At 41.6% G+C, this 22,993-nt stretch overlaps 1 protein-coding gene across 4 annotated transcripts in view; it reads right to left on the bottom strand.

The window, feature by feature from the left end:
• Window positions 1-22,993, bottom strand: part of LOC147011164 (forkhead box protein N4-like) — a 100,964-nt gene that overhangs the window by 1,249 nt on the left and 76,722 nt on the right. For all 4 annotated transcript variants that reach the window (XM_085859524.1, XM_085859522.1, XM_085859525.1 and 1 more), the window contains 5 exons: window positions 15,946-16,119; window positions 5,156-5,274; window positions 3,823-3,919; window positions 3,412-3,619; window positions 2,739-3,086 (listed from right to left, as the gene is read on the bottom strand). In XM_085859524.1, the coding sequence (XP_085715650.1) occupies window positions 2,739-3,086; window positions 3,412-3,619; window positions 3,823-3,919; window positions 5,156-5,274; window positions 15,946-16,119 (946 nt within the window). The remainder of the gene's footprint in view (window positions 1-2,738; window positions 3,087-3,411; window positions 3,620-3,822; window positions 3,920-5,155; window positions 5,275-15,945; window positions 16,120-22,993) is intronic.

Raw genomic sequence — 22,993 nt, 5'->3', positions numbered from 1 at the left:
TTTGGGAGATCAAAACAACGTATTTATCACAGCGTTTTCAAATAGTGATGGATATAGGAACCAAATATTGTTTGTCAACAAAAATTGGAAAAAAAAAATAAAATTAAAGCTTCAAGTGAAGAACGACTTTTCATCCCCCCATCCATACTCGTGATCTTTTCTCCCCTTCGACAACACCTTGTGATTTTAACCCTCCCCAAGCCCACCCCCAGGTTGTTGTGCCCCCACCCTTTCTCACACTTTTTTTTTTTTTTACATTTCTATTTCACCCCCAGTTTTTCCCTTCTTCTTGATGTATTTGACCTTGTATCCAGTTTGTTCACCTGTGTCCTTCCCCTCCCTTTGATTTCATTCTCCCCCATGCCAATTCTTCCTTCAAGTGTCCCCCCCCCCCGCAACACTTTTCACTATGTTCTTCTTCTTCTATTATGTCCTGATCCATTCAGTGTTCCAGCTCAAAATATTAATTTGTCTCTACGACCATCACTTATTTAACGGTTTCAATTCCCACCTTGTTGTGGGGGAGGTCGGTCGAGGAACATTTTTGACCCAGGTCTTTCATGAACCGACTGGCCAGGTCTGACATTTGACTGGAGATGGCAGCACTCTAATTTTTTTTCAGGGTGCTGGAAATAACACGCCTAACTCTTCACAAAAAAGGACACCGTGGAATCTTTAAACGTCTACAAAGTAATGCTTCCCACAAACGGGACACCCTGTTTTAACGTCCATCCGAGGGGCGGCACACGTTTATGAATCACCCTGCCTGTGGATGATGGGTTAAAGCTGTGCTGAGATCCGAACCCAGGCTAGACGGCTTCGAGGCGAGTGCGTATACCTCTCGGCTACCCCGCCAGTCCCAGAATATTAACTTTGCACAACACTTTTGAATAATCATAAGTTACAGTTTTTTTATGATAATACACAGCATTGTGTGTAAAAGTCAAAAAAAAAGAAACAAACAAAAATGAGGAAGACAGTTTCAACAACCGCATGTGCGCGTGTGTGTGTGTGTGTGTGTGTGTGTGTGTGTGTGTGTGTGTGTGCGTGTGCGTGTGCGTGTGCGTGTGCGTGTGCGTGTGCGTGTGCGTGTGCGTGTGCGTGTGCGTGTGCGTGTGCGTGTGCGTGTGCGTGCTTCCCAACAGATAACATTTCATGCCTCAGCATTTTCGTTTCGGAGAAATATAAATAAACATTGCTTTTTCAATTTTAGCAGATAAACCTGAGAACATTAAACAAGCATGATTTCCAAAAAAAAAAAAAAGGCATTATATATTTATTACCCATTTACTCCACTCTGAGCCGTTTTGTGGTTCAGAGTCAAACGATCATGTGCAATTACAGCAATTAGTTTTTGATGTCACGACATCATTAAAAATATAATGTACCACCGTGGCCTGAGAAACCCATTTGTTGTTTCAATCCTTCAACGGCGATACATACATACGTTACAAGATGGGGCGGTTGGGATTATACCTTTTTCAAGACGACGAAGGCGCTTCCAACCAAAAGCAAACGAGATCTACTCCGCTGATTTGAGCAATAAGCAAGAGCAGAAGCGGTGTCAGGCGACGTTTCACCAGCTTCACAGCAGGCTTCCTCAGGCCAATCTATTGTCTGTTGGAAGCCGGCTGTGAAGCTGGTGAAACGTCGCATGAGACCGGGTCTGCTCTTGCTTGTTGATAAAACCGGCGGAGTCGATCTACTTTTACTTTTGGTTGGAAGTGCCTTCTTCTTCTTCTTTTTCTTTAAAAATAAAATAAAATAAATGTATATACATGTACACACATTATAAATGCATTTGATTTGCTACATTTGAGGGTATAATCACAGACCATTCTTGTTTGAAACCATTAGCGATACGCGACGTTTAAGAGATGTTTTTCGCGAATTGAAGACCATGACCTATATTTCACAAATACGTGTGTAATGACTTATCAAGCAACTGAAATTGTAACTTTCCTGATCCTATGTACTTTTAAAACCATGATTTATCTCCTAACCACCCTATCCATGAGCACCACCACCACCACCACCACCACCACCACCACCACCACCACCACCACCACAGATTCCCCCGATTGTCTGTGACAACGCCTGTCAAAGCAAATTGAATTTTAAAGAAACTCAGTTTCATTATGATTGCCAAAATACTTTTGATCAAAGTAATGAAAAATGAGAAAATAACTTTTATTAAACTATAATTATGCTCAACAGCAGTTGAGGAAGGTTCGCTAAAAAGGGACATTATCGTTTTTCATAATGGACAATCTTCCCTTACTGGTCTCAAAAACAGACTGGAACAGCACTCGGTAGAGCTCCGACCTCAGCCACGCTAAACAGTTTACGTTTTGCATCCCAATGATAGGCTGGATCAGCATCAGGACATGGACCATAGTCCAATTGGCTTGTTCTTTTCACCTACGCAACTCATCCACCAAGTTTTGTCTAAATACGTCCAAAACTTGTTGAAATATGATGCTATATACAGTTTTTGGCCCCATCTCTCAATAGCGAAGAATCACTTAAAAAAAAAAAAATTTAATTCCCAGATCCAGATCTGCATTTGGATCTTCATCAAAAACGAATCAATTTGTCCTCGTCACACACCTAACTTGTCCACCAAGTTTCGTCCAAATCCGTACACAACTTTTTGAGACATTCTGCTCACAGGCAGATAGACAGGGGTGAAAACATACCCTCTATCCACCTTCGGTGGTAGAGGTAATAAGGCCTACCTTGAATCTCAAGCTCCATGATGCTCGGATTGATTGCGTCCACCTCAAGACCCTGGTCAACTTCAAGCAACCCATCACAGTTGTCGTTCAGAGGTCCGTGACTGATAGGAGAACCGTCGACTCTCTGAATCGGATCCCGTTGGGGTGACGCGCGTGTGGAGCTCGGAGACTCTCGAGAAAGGTTGCATTTGACCAAGGGAGCACAAAATTGTGCACGGGAGGGTCGTCCAGGTGCAGGCAGTGTTTGTGCTAGTCCACTTGGTGGCGTCACAGCACCTTGAGTGTGACAACTAAGTTTTGGAGATTCTGGCTTTTCTGGCTTGTCCACCACAAAACGATCGAGAGCTTCTGTTGCAGAAAATCAAATTTGGTTAATGAGCTGTTCACCTGAAATTTATATCTCAAATATAGTCGGAGCCATCATTATGGAACCAATGATGTTTGAATGAAAACCGATAAACATATGCCAAGTCACTATTTGAACAATAAACAAAAATTCCAACATAAAAATAGTACATTTTAATTTTGATAAGCAATAATAATAATAAATTACTTCATAATACTTCACTTTTACCTTATGACAAGCGCTTAATCATCACTTTGACCAACCTGCCGGGAGCAGATTGTCATGACAGCATAATCGAGCAAAGACAAAGAAAGACAATGGGCCTACCAGGGTTTGCCATGCTCCTGCGAATGGCCAGAGGATCTTTGCGTTTCCACTTTTGCATCTCTTCCTCCATCTTTTCGACTTTGGATGGGTTCAATGTCCAGAGGCAGCCTTTGCGTGATGATCCACCAGCCTTGTTTTCAATCTTTTCAAAACATTTATTGAGCGATAGGTTGTGACGGACCGAGTTCTTCCAACCATCAGGCGCCGTCTAATGACGGCGACAAAAATAATTACATTTCGAATGCGTCATGAAAGGAACATCACAGTGTTAAGACACTCAGCTCATCCCATAAACAACGGTAAGGAGGATAACGCACGTGAAATAAAAATAAATAAAAAAACACAAAGGTTTCATATCGAGGAATATATTTATACGTCAAGACATCTTTTGGCGCAGCAAGCGTCACCAACCTTAAAATAAGGGAAGTTTTCAGTCATGAAGTTGTAGATTTCGCTCACAGGTAGACTTCCCATTTTGCTGTTCTTCAGGGCCATAGCAATTAAGCAGCTGTTGAACAGATGTAGACATTTTCTCAGGATTAATGTACCTGGGGCTGAAGCAATCGTGTTGAAAGAGTTTCAAGCAAGCATCTTCATCTGATTCTCTCGAGTGGAAAACATTTGGAATGCACAAACACATATTTTATCGTAAGGGTCACGGAGGAAGGAGCCTTTGTGTAAACGAGAGGGCTGTGGTCGCCGATGGTTCCCAGTATGGCAAACTCGTAATATTAGCCAATTGGTCGCCCTTTAAATTCTGCCTTAAAATGAAAACAAACGTTTTTTTTTTTCTCCTTTTTCCCCACCAAAGGGTTCACCATTGACATTAAATACATTTTAAAAGGAAAATTCAAAAATTCAAAATTTAAAAATATTTAGATAATTGAAAATTGAACAAACAAAAAAAAATTGAAATTAAAATGATAAATAATTGAAAATTGTGGGGGGGGGGGGGGGAGGGGTCAAATAATTGAAAAATTTAATGATGGAAAAATTATTCTTCAAAAAGTGGAACACCAAAGACACCAAGACTGAATACTTAATGCCTCCAACCGAAAACCATAATAATATGCTGGATATTTATGGAGGAGAGGTGGAAATCGCTCTAAACGACAAGAGCGTTAAGAGACGGCGGACGAATCAACACAGTATGATATATTTTCTCTCCGCAAAATGGATGGTCATGAAAGAGCAAGGTGACGGAGGGTATGAACTTACATTGTGGCAGCAGTGCAACTCTCGGACACAAACAAGGAAGGGAATTAACCAACGGGAAATGAGGAGATGAAACATTACAACTTCCATGCAAGAGGGTTCGGTTCGGAAAGGTTAATGGGGGTGATAAAGATTTTTTTTTTGGTGAGGATGGGGAATGACGTCAGATGGCAGTGTACGGGATTCAAAGCAGGAATCCTCTACCATGAGCCATGCGTTCAGAAAGGAATGCTAAACAGGCCAGCCGGAGGCTCCACTGGCTGCTATATTTATGCTGATTATTTTGTCCAATTAAAATTAACACAGAATAAAAGAAGCACGAGGATGGAAGTGCTTTTAAATGGAGGTTGCGACTCAACATTCTATTTGTATGCTAATCTTAGAGTTTGACAATGAAACAGATGGTCGTGTAGAATTTCCTGTGGCAGGAGCATGCTTCATCAGTACAGTGTGGTGTCGTGCAAAAACAAAATCAATTAATGAGTTACTATTTTGCAGAAGCTCAAAGGTCTGTTGCAGAGAAGAATACCTGTATGAATAAATTGGCTTGGGGTACACTTTCTGTTGGCCGTTGCGACCTTGTGTCTGAGCGCCTTTGTGGTACTGCTGAGATGAAAATGGCCCGTTGAACATGGGCGCGTCCGTGAACTGTTAAATAGGAGAAAACAAAAACAAACAAACAAACAACTGCAAGTTGAGAAGGAAGGAGAGAGAGAGAGAGGGGGCCAAACACCATGTATACAATTATATTTCAAAAGTGTATTGGGCCCGATATGTTGTCGTGGATCAGGCATCACATGGCGGAGATGTGCGCTCTACCAAGTACCCTTCCAGTTTGTTTCTATATTTGTTTCAACTGTATATGTTCCAAAAGACTAACTACTCAACCAAATCCAACCAAATTTTGCATGCTGCCTAAGGATACCCCAAGTGTGATTTATGTCGTGGTAGGATATCTGGGGGAGGGGGTTCAAGGTGGGGGGGGGAAGACTCCAATACTCTCTATGTAATTGTGTATCGTATAGTGCCCCCAGTGGTAGCCAGTTTTACATATCATATTCTTATGTAAAGAAAATTTAAACATCACTACTGTGATGTTCAAATCGGAATGAGAATAAATTAGAAATTTTATAAATGTTTTGTTTCACTAATTTTAAGTGGAGGTTTAAATCCAAGAATCCAACGCGGAGCTTCTCAGCAAAGCGGAACTGGTCTTTGCTTGTGTCATATACAGATACAGGTACATGCAGCGAGGATGGTTGATGAAGGTGATGTTAGCTGACTTCCAAACAGGTGGAAGATGACCTCAGGGAAAATGATGGAGTGAATAAATCAGAATGTGAAGTACATGTTGTTTCTTGATCAAGTCCATCAGCAACGTGATGGGTAAAAGTGTCTCGCATTTATACATATAATGTAAATAATTTACACATGAGGTTTTTTTTTCTAATACACCTACAACTACACCCTCATATACATATATACACACACACGGGGTCCGCATAGCAGGCACGTAAGATGTTGGCTATTATGCAGCTTGCGGTGTTGGTGTGACAAATTTATGAGGATATCCCAAAGACTAAATAACACAGTAGGCTGTTGCCGCGTAAGCGATGAGGTCCTTGGGTTTGAGTCCTGGGTTGAATCAGAATTTTTTCACACCAACCCCACACAGGAATATATTCCTGTTTTTAAATACTGTATATAAATAGTCGATAAAGTGGACCACCACCACCACCACCACCACCACCACCACCACCACCACCAAAAAGGAACAATATGCAATGGTTACAAAGATATTTGAGAAATAGAGAGAGATGGATCCAAGGCATTACTTCAGCTTGTTCAGTGCCTGCATCAATTACCATCTCGATTATCAGTCGGGCACCATCCATCATTGAGGTTTCGACCCTTTTAGCCCAGAACTTCTCTAAACTGTGAGTCCATAACCTAAGTTGTGTCCAGAAGTCACCTTAAATCAGAGAGACAGAGACACAGAGACAGAGACACAGAGACACAGAGACACAGAGACACAGAGACACAGAGACACAGAGACACAGAGACACAGAGACACAGAGACACAGAGACACAGAGACACAGAGACACAGAGACAGAGAGACAGAGAGACAGAGAGACAGAGAGAGAGACAGTCTGAGCAAAATCAATTGCCAAATCCTCTCAATTAAGAAAGAGATCAGAGATGGTCTCCAGCCGGCTCCTTTTCATGCTTCTGTCCGAAGAAAGCTGGTCATAAAAATCTGAACTTCATTCAAGGTCATTATGAACGACTTCTAACTCTGTCATACCAACGGCATACTGCAATAGGTTTTTAAATTTCAGCTCAACAGAGTGCGATTCTGCTGAACAATTTACTTTGAGAAACCTATTTCCATAGGAACGATTCGATGAGTACCAAACATTTTGCAACAATAATTTAAAGTAAAAGTATGAGTTTAGCTTTCAAAGTTATTGCGCGTGAAGTTTTTCCAAAACTTTGCCCTCCCCCTGATGTTATCCGATGATTGGTGCCCAAATTCTGTGCCTTCGATATGACTGCCATCTCTGTTGGAAGTACAAGAGATATCACAGAAAAATATTTGTGTCGGGTCATCGTGCCTCGAGGCTCCTAGAAACCACGGTTGCGCAAAGTCTGTGTGTTGTCGACTTCATTGTTTTCATAAATAAGTTTATTTGCAATGCCGATGTGTATGAAAACAGGCTAATAGGTTACTTGTATCAAACACAATTTTTTTTATTATTATTTCTCTTTGGGGGGGGGGGGAAGCAGATTATCAGCAAGTTGCATTCCAATTATTCATTTCTTCCTGAACCATTTAATGTTCTTTTTAATATCTGGACATTACAGAGATCCAACTGGAAAAGAAGAACTTTGTCGTGGGAGAAGATTTGCACTCCCTCCATTAAAATAAATTATAAAACTCCCTCTGTGTAGCTGTTAATTACACCTTTGCACGGGTCACACAGATCAAAGCCATTCCGGCAGGTTTGGGCTGTAACTAAGAAAATTAGTTTTGCAGTCCCAGCTGTCCTGCTCGCAATCACAGCCACAAGAAATTACTGGCTTGCCAGGGCGGAGACCGACTCTGTAATGGATAGTCATAAAGAGATTTGCTTGCACGGCCGTTTGCCGTGTCGACTTCCGGCGGTTACCTTTTATTGAGATGGGAATAGCGATGCACCTCTCGACAGAGAGGCTCCTTTCCGCAGACCTCAGATAAAGAAAAGAAAAGCTTGTCTGTGCACTTGTTGCACAAACGGCAATTTCATGAAAGTTGCACAAAGCCAACAGTGCACCTTTCTTTATGACCCCAATTGTGATCCTGCTGCGAGAAAAATGAAATAAGATCATCACAATTGTACGGTACTGCATTGGCGATGCGGTGGCGGAATCATTTCTCAATTTACCAGTCTGCCCAGCAGGAGTTCATCATTTTAATACAGAGCTAAACTGGAATGACACCAAGTGGAGCACACAGCTCCGCCAGGCTGAGCAGCTTACGTTTTGCATCCCACTGATAGGCCAGGTGATCTGCATCCGGACCTGAACGAAAATCTAATCGGCTTGTTCTCGTCACCTACCCAACTCATCCACCAAGTTTTGTCATAATCCATCAACAACTTTTTGAAATATCATGCTATGTATTGTTTTTAGCCCTTTCACCCAATGGTCAAGAATCACTGAAAAATATTCTCGTATCCGCATCTGGATCTTCACCAAAATCTAAGTGATTCGTCCTCATCATTCACCAATAGTTGTCCACCGAATTTCATCCAAATCCGTCATCAACTTTTTGAGATATCTTGCTCACAGACAAACAAACAAGAAAGATGTCGCGCGCAGCACGATACTTGCAAAATCCAAACAATCAATAGTTTCCATGGAAACAGCAATTTGGCAATTTTGAAAATTTGACCTATCAAGTGTTTTTACACGATTAAATGTTGTGCGTAACGAATTTGGTTGATACAATTTCTAATTGCGGCCTTTATAGATGTTTTGCATGTTTTGAAGATGGTATTGACCTTGACCTTTGATTAATTCTGACCTGATTTTGTACACGTACACGAAACGTGCGTACAAATCTGATATGTTGAAATAATTCCTGAGGTTGGTCAACATTAAAATCACAAAAGAAATCCGTTTTATTATGATGGGGTGAAATTGTTGTCGTGCACACCGTTTTCTCTTTGTCACGTGGGACTTATCTCTTTGCTACCAACCAACATGAACAGAAACTGAAAAAGGAAAACAAAAAGAGAGATAACTACAAGACGCTTTTTACCACAAGACGACTTCAACCACAAGATCGTTTCAACCACGATGCCAATTCAAAGGCAGCGGCTGAACACCGCAACCACATCAACCACCTGTCTACGCATAACCACTGCAGCCACCATCTCGCGCTGCTTGAGGACACCATTTCGCCCATGCTCACAGCGCCACCACCAGCAAGGCTCGCTGCTGGTTAGCACAAACCTGGGCTAACCTCCCTACCGTCCCCTCCTGTCAGAAACGACCCTCTGGTTGTCCACCATGCCATCCACACCTTTCCTGGGCGTTCGTGCCACGAACAGAGATGGATAAACGTCAGCCCCGTGTTAAGTCTGGAGCTCACAGCCGTGGCAGGTCTCGAGAGTGAATGACGGCATGTTAAGACCAACAAGCTCACGGAGAGGGTGGCATCACATGGAAGCCATATATAGGTACAGAAAACATAGAGATATGACAGAAGTAAATAGACACCTTAAATTTCTTCATTTCATCGGTATAAAGCAAGTTTTACTCAGTGATTTGTACTAATATTCAACAATTTATTTGCAGAAACGAGTTCCTGGGTCTTGTATGACAATTAAGAGGACGAATTGTTGGCCATTTAGAAGGTGGAGTCAGCCAGTGTCAGGTAGCCCAGAACATTGGCATTCTGCTTTCTACGGTCAATCGGGTATTTGTGCAATTTACCAGCGAAGGCAAGGAACCCACAGCTTCCCGTTCTGGTCGACCTGGGTCCTCAGAAAGATGTCTTCGAGCTGTCAAACGGTCCATTGAGAAAACTCCCAGTTGCAAGGCAGCAGATGTTGCAGAGGAGGTCCAAGTCAGCTCAACAACTGACATGCGGTACCTTCATCAACTGGGCTACTATTGGAGAGCAGCTCGGAGAAAACCTCTTCTTAGACCAGCCAACATTCAAAGGAGAAAGAAGAGGGTTGACGAGATGGCCACCAGACCCTTGGAGTTTTGGTGAACTGTCATTTTTTCAGATGAGTCCCAATTTGCTCAATTTTCTGACAGTGGATATGGATGGGTCTGGAGACTTCCCAGTCAAGAGTTCTCTTTGAACTGATTGCAACCAACTGTCAAACACGGTGATTTTTCAGTGATGGTGTGGGGAGCAATCTGGAGTGCTAGTCTGTCAGAGCTTGTGGAGTGTGTTGGCAACATCAACTCTACGGTGTACGTTTCTATCCTTGAGGATGGACATGTCCCCGTCTTCTCCACTGGTCAGATGGTCAAAAACAACACTCTATTCATGGAAGATGGAGCTCCATGCCACAATGTAAAAAAGACCAAAGAATGGCGGGACAGAAATGGGATCAAACGACTTCCATGGCCAAGTGAGTCTCCTGACACGAATCCCATTGAACACCTCTGGGCCATATTGGATCGAGCTGTGCGGAAAAAATTCCAGGAAACCAACATCATGGGCAGAACTGTTAAACCTTTTGTGCGAAGCCTGGACAGAAATCCCACAAGAGAACATTTCAGAACTCGTTAGTTCTCTGTCTGAAAGAGTAAAAGCGTTGAAATCTGCAAAGGGCAAGTCTACAAAATACTCGTGTACGTATTAAAATGGATCAAATGTTCTTCAAGTGTTCAATAAATAAATTCTTTAAAAATCATGGTGTCTATTTACGTGTGTGTATACATATATATATATATATATATATATACATATATACATATATATATATATACATATATATATATATATATACATATACATATATATATATACATATATATATATACATACATATATATATATATATATATATATATATATATATATATATATATATATATATATACATATATATATATATACATATATATACATATATATATATATATATATATATATATATATATATATATATATATATATATATATATATATATATATATATATATATATATATATATATATATATACATATATATATATATATATATATATATATATATATATATATATATATACATATATATATATATACATATACATATATATATATATACATACATATATATATATATATATATATATACATATATACATATATATATATATATATATATATATATATATATACATATATACATATATATATATATATATATATATATATATATATATATATCAGGTGGATCAGATGAAATTTGACGATTTATGTGACCTTGACCTTTGACCTAAGGACCTCAAAAGAATAGACTTCCAGGTTGTTCCTACCGACATCAGATGGTTACGTTTCGTGAAGATCGGAGTAAAAATGTCACCTGTAGACGTTCGATCGATAAACAGACAAAGACAGACAGAGAGAACAACACCACACCAACTAACATACTTGCGAATCTTAGATTTCGCAAGGAACAAACATACAGACAGACAGACAGACAGACAGACAGACAGACAGACAGACATGCAGGAGTGAAAACACAATTTCCCTCTTCCTTCGTATAAGAGGTGAAGATACAAGAAGGAAACTTCAACAGACGAGGAGACACATTTGGTCAATGTTTCCCGCATAAATCCACATCAATAATTAATGCACCGTCTCTTCACCAAACCCAAGAAGTCATACGTTTAATTCACAATTTAGCTCAATATTATCTTCCAATTACGATTTATGATGGATACGGAACAGTACTTAAAAGTTAAATCCCATTTTCTTGATAGTGTCTGCAGGTAATGAAGCCCAGTTGGTGATGAGACCATGCAAGGAACACTCACACGAGTTCACTACTTGGAAGATAGATGTCGCTAGCAGAATGAAGGATTGAGCATTAGCGGCTCGGTGGCTTAAAGTGGATTGCATTTCCTGCTGCGAGGGGAATGGTCGCACAGTGAACACTTTTAACAGTCTCAAGTGACTTCTGTTCTTGTTTACGGAGTCGAATGGTGACGCTCAAGCTCCAAAGTGGCTTTCATGAAGTTTTCGTTACGTACAAGATGGAGACTCGTGGAAGAGCACGTCGTTGGCGAGTTAGGTTGTTAACGAGATGCCATTCGTGTGACGTTCATCATCGTTGCACTGGAGGCCACTGATTGTACGAATAGGTGGAATGTGGAACACGTGTCAATGTGTTGAATGCAATGTCCGGTTGTATATAAAGACCATGTCATGTTAGCAGTTGATAACGATGACCTGGTAGTTCAGTCATCATCTTTATTTCGTATGCAGCCTATGCCTGTTGGTTGCATCATTGCTGGAAGCGCAACTGTGCCGCTGATGTAGTAACACATAAATAAATATACATATACATATACATTATACATATACACATACATGCCTGGTGTTGGATTAATGGTTTGGGTGGTAGGGTTGGGATCTGAGTATCCTGAGTTCAAATCCCAATCGGCTACTGAATTAATACCAGGTGGGGTTGACTCTGCCTGTCATCCTTTTGAGGTCGGCAAAATGAGTACCAGCTTGCTGGTATCCTGTGTCGGAGTGGCGACCCGTCCAGGATTGTACCCAATAGCTAAGGAGACTGCTTAGGCGGCACCAGCACTCTGCGTTATGATGGATGGATGGATGGATCATATATATATATATATATATATATATATATATATATATATATATATATATATATATATATATATATATATATATATATATATATATATATATATATATATATATATATATATATATATATAGTAGACTAGGCGTAAGTCGTCACCATCGGGACCGAGAAAAAAGTGATGACTTAGAAATGTGACGACTTGCGCGTATGCGAACATTCATGATGACTGTGGGGTGAAGGATGAAGTTGCGCGTGGCCTGGACACGTATGTGTGAGAGCCGGCTATTGTACCAAAAGGAAAACACAATCCTCGGGGCATAGGTGGGGGTTCATTGGTGAGTTGGAAAGTGATCAAGCAAAGATGGAATTCATGAATCAGTTTATCAAAAGTAAAGATAATAAACAACTGTAAGACAACAACTTCACCTGGTTATCACCATGATGAGATTGACCAACGAACCCCAGAGACTTTTCTGGCAGCATCTGTCAGAAAAGCCCAGTCTCATCGGCATTGTACACATCCCGAGGCTGATACCTTTCCAAGATGTCTTTCAATTTGCCATCCTTCCAGTCGTGCACCACTGCGAATCCACGCTGCCTGATTCGCCGCACTTCTTGACCTTGCCGATTCCCCACCTCACTTTGAATCTGTCTATCCAGTGCATCAACAAGGTCTCGGCATCATCATGCCCGAGGTCCGCAGCGAATTTACGTGCCTTCAGCAGCAACATTTCACCGTCCAACCGAATATTTGGCTGAGCCGACATTTGCCGAAACCAGATGATGAGCGCGTCATCGACATCTTCAAAGGACACACATTTCACGCGTTTCACACTTACCACGGGCCTCACGATCTTCTCCACTTGTCCAAATATCTTGCCCTTATTCTTCAAGATATCGTTCAATGTCTGCCGTTTGATGTCCAACTTCTCAGCTATGGCTGTTTTCTTCATCAGTGGGTTTGCCTCGCAAAACTGGATAATGTCGTATTTTTCTTGGTAGGTTTTAGTTGTAAGCTTACACTTAGTCGCCATTGTCCTGCCTGCAGTGCAATCAACGTGTGTACGCAGTTATAAATAGCCTATCACTGGCGGTGTAAACCAATGAGCGAGCATCACGATTCCATGAAATCGGGATTCTCACGAGGCAGCAGTTCCGTGTGACGAGTTAGGAGTGGTAATTTACTTGAGTTTCCATTACGTGGGAACGGACAACATCTGACGACTTAGACGAAGTGACGACTTTGAGATGACGACTTGCAGAGGGATGACCCTTTATTAATAGGGACTTAACATGAGATAAATTCGGGACTTTTTGACGCTGCCGACTTAGGCGAAGTGACGAGTTACACGCTGCCGACTTACGCCTCGTCTACTGTATATATATATATATATATATATATATATATATATATATATATATATATATATATATATATATATATATATATATATATATATATATATACATATACATACATATATATATATATATATATACATATATATATATATATATATATACACATATATATATATATATACATATACATATACATATACATATACATATACATATACATATACATATACATATACATATATATATATATATATATATATATATATATATATATATATATATATATATATATATATATATATATATATATATATATATTTGCAGACTGCAACCTAAAGTAAAAGTTACTGTCGTGTTGTAAAAATCTAATTTCCTGGCTGCTACAATCCTCAAAAACTGAATATTTGGGGAATGGATACCCAAAGATACCTGGCCTGGCCTGGCCGCTTGCACCTTTTCGGCCAGCAGATGCTGTTGGGCCCGGTTCTGCGGTGTGGCGCCCCCCTTACATGATCGTCTGCATTGCTGAGACTTTGTGCTCATGGACTCGATTCAGCTCACGGTGCAGTGGAGTGATTCGGCGGTTCATGCTGCTGGGACTCTTTGTGCTCACAACAGTTTTAATTGATTGATTAGTATTTGATTTGTGTGTTAACTTAACGAAATATATTGTTGTTTATTGCAGATTAAGATGTTTTGTTTTTTTTAAGCACTTCGCTTATTAATCCAATTATAATTAGATTAATCCACATCAATAATGTGGATTTACACAATCATAATTATTATTGTGTAACGTGCCATGAGCGTCATTACTTGATGGATACTGGCGTGCTATAAATATTGTTACCATTATTATTGTTATTATTAAATGGGGTGGATGTGTGGGAGGGCACCCCAAATTGGTCAGAATTCTTGCAGCAATTGCTGGTGTGAGAGACAGGGGTCCACAGCCACCATTCCAGTGAAAATGTACTTCTTGATAGTTGTGCCCTATGGTACAGATTGCAGGCACAACTCTTGAGGGGAGTGATTTCCATTAACATTATATACATATACATTTCCATTAACATCCCTGACCCTTCGGATTAGGATGCATCTGCTTGTTTGACCACGCGCTTCAGCTTTCGGGTTGAAGTACGTGGATGCACGAGTTGGACAAGCATCGTTAGACCGTGTACCTTCACCTTCGGCATGGGTCCCTAGCTTTGTATAACGTTATACGTTTCAACATTTTTTTTTTGCTGGAAAACAAGGCATCGTCATAAGATGGCCAGCGATACCCAGTCATGATGTGACCATGCATTCTGGCCATGCGATGATGGAGATGCCTCCACCCACGTTAGATGTAAACCCAGTGTTATGTTTGAACTCAATTGAAGATTACTTGAAAAAACTAAAGGTCAGATAGAGACAGAGGCAGAGAGAGAGACAGACACAGAACATTCGATGCTCCTCACTGAGGTTATGAACTGCCAAATGATTGTTGAAGGACACACGACCTTTGACCTTTGTTCTGTTGAACCCAAAATTGGATCCGTTCACCTTTGTATTGCAGTCCATATTGCAATGGACAGTTCTCTGTGTTTCACAGACTGCAACTAGTGAGCCGGAAGCAGCTATTTAAAAACTCATGCAAATAGCAGCCTGTGGCTGTTCATTGCATCATTATCTGGGGCCCCTGTGCTGCCGATGCAGTGCCCTCTATACCAGTATACTGGTACAGTACTCATTTTGCTGACTTCGGAAGGATGACAGATTAGTTAACCCCACCTGGTGTTGATTCAACGAAAAAAAACACAGGGGCTTAAACTCAAATACACACACTATGTGATGTGGGCTTAACAATGCAGCAGCAGCAGCAGCAGCCCTTCACCACAAGTTCAGTAAATTTATTTTATCCACAAGGAATGAACCCAAAGGTGAACATAATCCCATGTAAGCTATCCCATAACTTCCACCAGGATGTACAAAGTTTACTTCGATAAAGAAATGGCACATTCCATTGATTAATAATTAATGCTTTGGAGCTGAAGAAACAGATAAAAGTCACGACTGCAATTTTTGCCAATCACATGACAGACAACCAGCACCGTTTAAAAAGATGGTAAAAGCACACCTTTGCTTACCTGGTGTGGCAAAGGCGGGTTGGGCGTGAAACACAAATGAGATTGCGACTGCGAGGGTATAACGCAGTAAGGATTGAGGGAAGCGGGATGCGGTGCACCCTGCTCCAGCACGGACAAACCGGTCAAGTGGGTGCGAGAGCAGCCGGTTCCTGCGCCCAGGTGGAACTCCATGGACTGAGGGGGGAAACAGTGAGAATGTGCATTTACGTTTCACTTATTCAGAGTTGTGCCTCAAACACAAACACTTGTTACATTCACCACGGTACTTCGAAAGGAATATGCAAGGATTGTTGCTTCGGTGTCCCTTCGATTGAACCCCATCGCACGCAACACATGGTGTCAATACTTACAACGTATTGATCGGTGATACTACACAAACACTCTCAATAAATAAACTAGAGGGTCAGCCACGTATTTTTGTTTCGTCATGTGCTAAAAGCAAAGTACTTTAAACATAAAGAAATTAAATTAGTTTTTTTTGTTTTTTAAAGAAAGTTTCTTGAATCAATGACCATTGAAGCAGGTGGTTGAGAACACCTTTGGTGGAAAACTCATCACCAATGAGAAGACACTCGGTGTGCCTACCCGTCGCTTCGTTGATGGGTTAATCAAAAGTCAGCATGTTGTACTTCACAAACGTACTGAGAGTCTGAGTCTCGATGATGATGTAAAATCAAGTGAAACACACCAACAAGGATCTTTTATAACGTGGAGTTGTTGGTTGCTGTTTGTGCGGTCCTTCGGTCAACTTTTACATCTTTTGCTATTGGTTCGCAAAATATATTACGAGTAACAGGCATCAAAAACCATCCTTGACCGTGCTGCGGAATGTCGGCCGAGGCCCTCACTTTTTAGTTTTTTCTTCCGCCCTCCCTTTTTCACCTATATTCGCTTTTGAATTTTTCTCCAAAACGCTTGAGCGATTGACACAAAACTTACCAACATAGGACTGCCTATCCATGGATAAGTTTTTTTTTTAACAAAGTTCCTGCTGATTGGATGGAAGATGCGGCCGGTGTTCCAAAAAGTTTGTTTTCAGTAGGCGAGGGTTGCAGGGTGTTTCACGTATCAGCAATAAATGGCCTCGGCCTTGCTTCGTATATATACTGTATATAATTTTGTTTGCTCCTTCAGTTTTCTTTTCAAGGATTCTTGCTGTCGTACAATCATAAATGCTACCGTTTGAACCGCAACATTCAACTCCCATTCCTACTTCGGCAATATGCCTGGATGGCGTCAGTGTCCATGTTCGTGTTCATGTTCATGTTCTCAAATCCTGCTCTGCCGCTCTTGATCCACCTTTATCTGCCCTATTCAGTCTGTCCATCTCCTTTGCCTGCCTCCCCTCTGCATGGAAGTCAGCAAACATCACTCCCATCCACAAGAAGGGTGCGAAAGCAGACCCTACCAACTATAGCCCAGTGAGCTTGATTCCGATTTGCAAGCAGTCATGGAATTTATTATTGCATCTGATGTGGAGTTTTTTTTCTCTCTTTTCAAACAGTCTGATCTCTGACCATCAGTTTGGATTCAATCAGTCATTCAACTCTGATGAAACTTCTGCTCCTCTCACAACAATGGTTGGAGGGCTACACTCTCAAACAAGAAGATAGAACCATCTCTCTGGCATTCGACACTGTCTGGCATCCTGCATTGCTTGCCAAGCTCTCTGCCCTGTGCCATAGAAGGCTGCCTTAATTAGTGGATTTCTGACTTCTTCCACTCCTGCCATCTTCCAGTGGAGGCTGCAGTATTCCTCAAGGTGTTTTGGGCTGAGTCTTGTTCTTCGTGTGTGTGTGTGTGTGTGTGTGTGTGTGTGTGTGTGTGTGTGTGTGTGTGTGTGTGTGTGTAAACATGTGGAATGAAACGAGCACTCCCATGATCCCCATTTACCCACCGATCACATCACGTGCCTTATGGTTAAATGGTTTACATGAGCAGGAACAATCGTCTGAGTGGCAGACAGATGGTTGCTCTTTGCTGATTATGCGGTTTTTCCGCGAGAGACATAATCCGTGGTGATACTCATCAAAACAGTATAAATGACGAATGTGGTAATCATTGGTTAGATATTTTTCGGTATGCTGTCCTGATATATATATATATATATATATATATATATATATATATATATATATATATATATATATATATATATATATATATATTGTATACACTGTCGAGGCTCATATGAGAGCTAACACACACAACATACAATAAGTGAGCAGAAGACAAGAGGGGTGGGAGAGGGAAGGAAAATAACAGTGGGGCAGGGTACACAGGGTAAACAAGATGGACACGAGAGGGACTTTCAGGTCCTTACACAACAGGGACTTTCAGGAAAGAAAGCAAAGAATTTGAAGGAGGTGGGTTTTGGGTGGATTAGCGGGGGTAGAAAAGATCATGGTTTTGGATGGGGGAACACAAGAAGAGGTGGTGAACAGCTGTTTTGAAGACCAGGAGAGAAGAATGGAATTGAAGAGAGTGTGGGAGTTTGTTCCAAAGGCAGGAAAAAAGAGGAATGAAAGAGTGAAGGTGAGCAGTGATTCGTGATTTTGGTAGTTTACCAGAAGGGGGTTACTGGTGGACCTTGAGCACCCTGCGGAAATATTGGTGGGGACATATCGCAGACAGAGCAGGGGGAGCGAGACCGGTGAGGAGACGATAGAAGACAAACACCACAAACCTGCCTGTGGTGAGAGAGTGAGACGCTCAAAGACTCAGCCTCACCCTCACTGTGGGAGATACCAATGATCCGAAATGCCTTGGTTTCCACAGCGTGAAGCCGAGAAAGGTGAGAGGCAGGAGCACCAGCCCAGAGGGGAGAGCAGTACTCCATCAGGCTGCAGACAAAAGCTTTGTATGTGGTCAGGCGCTCAGATGGGCCAAGGAAGGACTTTGCACGATGGAGCATTCCCAGTTGGCGACTGGCTTTGGAGGCCAGGTTGGAAATGTGACTTTCCCAGGAAAGATCGTGGCAGACAGTGAGATCCAAAGCTTTAATGAAAGGACTTCTTCCAGAGTATTGTTGAAAAAGTAGATGGGGGTTTTTCCAAACGGTCCTTTTGGAGAGACATAGTGAGAGTGTGATTGACTCATTGGTTTGAATACTTATTGATGCAAGACATTTCAACTTTTCATTGTTAATTACTTTGTAAAAATTCCTAAAAACAATTTTTCACTGTCATTATTGGGTATTTTATGTGGATCGGTGACAACATTTTTAAATTTAATCATGTTAATTTCAGTATATTTAATCATGTGTTGATTAAATGTAATTAAATTATAGTCGACATACAATTAAATTTAATCATGTTTAATCACGTTAATAGTATATTTTTAGATATACTAGATGACCCGGTAACCTGTTGGGTTCCCCTTGTGACAGCGGTTGATGAAAAATAATCATTTCAAGAAAAGAAAAAAAAAAGATAGCTCCAGCGAACTATAACGCTGAGGTTGTTTCCATTGATCAAATTTTCCCGGAGAGTACTTGACTGAATCAGGAATTGATTTTTTTAATAATTTTTTCGTTGCCCAATTTCAACTAAACTTGATACTGCACACCGCAGGTGAATGGTGAGTAAGGTGGGCCAAAATTTTTTGCACTATCCTATACCGTTTTGGCTGTATTTCGGGAATATATATATATATAGATAAAATTTGTCATCTTATTAATGTGTATGAAACACCATGATGAAGTCTGTGCTTGTCCCACTGTTCTCGTTGTCACTCCTCCACACCCACTCCCCAAGATCATTTTAAAGTTGATATGCTATTGAATTGAATTTATATGATGTATATGTAGCACAGGCTTGATGGGCTGAATGGCCTTCTCCTGCATCCAAGTTCCTTGTATATCCATGTGTGTATAATGTCAATAATGAAAAAAAAAAAAGATTCCCTGACCTTATGAATTTCAGTAACTTGAATTACACTTAAACTGCCTCTTTTTCAATGGATCTGTTTTTCAACACTTCTGGTACATTCAAGAGATGTTAACTGTCTTCCAAGCAGATGGGAGGTTTCCAAAAATGAAGGACAATCAGAAGAGAACAAAGAGAATCTCGGACAATAGGGCTTCCACTTCCTGGTTGCTTTGTGGCCAGACGCCACCTTATCTGCTCTTAGAGATTGTCTTCTCAAGCTTTGGATACCTGGTCTGCAATTGTCTTGTTCAAAGGTTTTTGTTAATTGTTGATTAACCTGTTGATGCAATGTATTTACACGTCTCATTCAGGTCAGGTATGGGAGCATGCGCCGAGACAAGCACTTTTTTTGATGCACTCCAACATGAGTGGTGTGTGTTAGGTTCCTTCTGATGGCTTTCACTTTCTGCCGATATTCCAGAGACCTCCAATAGCCATCCCCATCTCCTTGACATGCCGATAAACACAATAAAAGGAGTAAGGCCTACGAAGCTAAATGCCACAGGCAGCTTTGTCGGCCTTACTCCTTTACTGCGTTTGTATGCTAAATCTTATATCTCAAGGCTTTGAGATACGGTACATGACGTGCACATAAAGTATTTTCATATCACAAGGCAGTGGTATTTCCATGTTTCACAGTGAAAAGTTTGATGTATTTAATTGCAGCCTTAGCCGACTGGCCGATCTTACAAATGAACCGAGCCGTTTGAAGCCATCGCCTTACACCATGATAGTGGAAGTGAAGTCACAACCTTGAAAATTCTGTTTTAAGGTTATTGAATATGCATTGAGGAAACAGAAATATAACGAGCTGCTTTGAGCCTTAAGGTCTGTGTCATTTAGCATGTTTGTTTGAAAACCAACAGCACCGCGCATGATCCCTGCGTTCGAAATAAACTTTGATTGCAGTAATGAAGGCATTTTGCCGGCTTGTATATGCTCAAATAGTGAGGTTTTTACTTCGAACACATTGAACCATTATTATATCGTTTTCATGCTGTAAAGATAGCATTTCAGTATTTATCTACTCCGTTGTCTCAGGTTCACAGCCGAGTGCATTTCTTGTCGGACTAACATGTAACCACGATGGATCATCTAACAATAAAACAAGGGGAATTCAAATGTACTCCTTTCTCGTCATACCTGGTAACATTGACTGGCATAGAAGGCCACCTTCATCCTGGATTTCTGACTTCATCATTTAGATGGAGAAACTAATACTAAAGCCTCTCCCACCTCCACACGCAGCCCCCTATTTTGCATTCGAATCCCAATGTACTTGATCACAATTCCTTCTAAACTGTGTCTGTATCTGGTCTGGGTGTCCGTGTTGTCATCTCCATAAGCAGGTTTTAGAAGGTGGAACGGAGCTCTCCTACATCTTGAAGTATCCACCTTTGTGTGCGTGAGTAGAGTTTCGGCCCAGGGTTCGCCACGAGGGGAAGCTCTAGGGTTCCTTCCGAACGCCCAGTCCCGAGGTCACCAGCCGCAGATAACTCCGTGGTGTGGCTGGTTGCTAAGCAACCACGAACGTCAATTAACCTCGTCAACTTTAACAGGTGACCTGAGGAGGTGACTAAATTGACCGAGTTTCGTGCCCACAGCGCACACTCGAGTTAATGCCGAGCGATACAGTAGGTGTACGCTGGCTAACGAGTAGAGCCAATTGGTGGGGTACAACTTCCAGTCTAACTATATTTGGACACTGTGCTGGACCAATGGAGGAAAGGACAACCGAGACAGATTTGAAATAACAAACAAGATATTTATCACTCACACACACACACACACACACACACACACACACACACACACACACACACACACACACACACACACACACACACACACTTCCAGCCAAAAGGTGCAAAAGAGCAGATTTAACCCAAAAACAAATTCTTATACAATCTTATTTGCACAAAAGACGCATGGCCATCATTAACCATGTGAGAATAAGAAAAAAAGAAGAGAAAAGCAAGGAGCGTGGTGGGGTCGACTCCTTCCCTCACCTCACACAGCTCAACGAGGCTGCGTCAGCCCAAATATACTGGGGAGGGGGGAAAGGATTGTGAAGATGGGCAGTGGAGTGGCGACGCGGTGCGATGGGATGGGATGCACAGCTGCATCTCTGAGGCATCCAGAACAAGAAGGCAAGTCCTCTCGGCAAGTCCCAGATATGCCAACGGCAAGCAGCTCAAACACGAACGCCTTTCTGGTCCGTGCACCAATGACAGCAGCTCAAACACAAAAGGCACATTCCTCTCGGGCATCCCCAGTATGCCAGCTGCAAGCAACTCCACCTCCGCCGTGCACCTGAGACAAGCAGCCCCACATGAACCAAGCCCTGAGCTTTCTACACTGCTCTCCTCTGCACCATGAGCTCCCTCACTTGATACACACACACACACACACACACACACACACACACACACACACACACACACACACACACACACACACACACACACACACACACACACACACTCTGCACACCCCTCGCTGGACAGGCTTCGAAGCGCCTCTTCTCGTACACACCCTTGGCTTCTTCCTCCTCACTGGACATGACTTTTTCTGTCTCTCTCACACGAGCCTCTTTCTTATTCGTCTACATTTGATGTGGGCATGTCCACAATCCAGCTTGTGGGAAAGACAGTTTTTCTGAGGGAGCTTTTAACACAGCCCTTCACCTCTCCTCAAGTGTGAAAGACACCGCAGGTGCCCACCAGCCCCTCCCTGTGCATAAAATATCCTTCGTGCAGTGCCCATTGTATCATGCATACGAGATGAGCTGCACTTTATTAAGTGCCAGTGCCACACTTCGTGCCACGGGGCATGCATGTGAGAAGCGCAGCGTTTCACCACAAATGCACCAAGCATTGTGTTTTGTTCCACGAATGTGTGAAATGTAAGAAAGGCGAATAAGGAAGTATAGGGGAGGAAGAATACCGAAAATGCAGAGAAGGAAGAATGTGCGAAAGCAATTCAGTGCCGGGCTGGAAGATCAATTGTTTTCATTGATCGGTGGGCTGTTGGTGGTAAATAATAAATAAATAAAAATGAGTCGATTCTCTAATGATGAGGAAGGCAGACGCACCAAAGGACGATAATAAACCTGCGGG

This window comes from Eptatretus burgeri, chromosome 16 (genome assembly GCF_056783735.1).
Source record: "Eptatretus burgeri isolate ZD-2024b chromosome 16, Ebu_testis_v1, whole genome shotgun sequence".
NCBI lineage: Eukaryota > Metazoa > Chordata > Myxini > Myxiniformes > Myxinidae > Eptatretus > Eptatretus burgeri.
The sequence above is the reverse complement of the archived record's forward strand: the minus strand, read 5'-3'. Positions and strand labels throughout refer to the sequence as shown.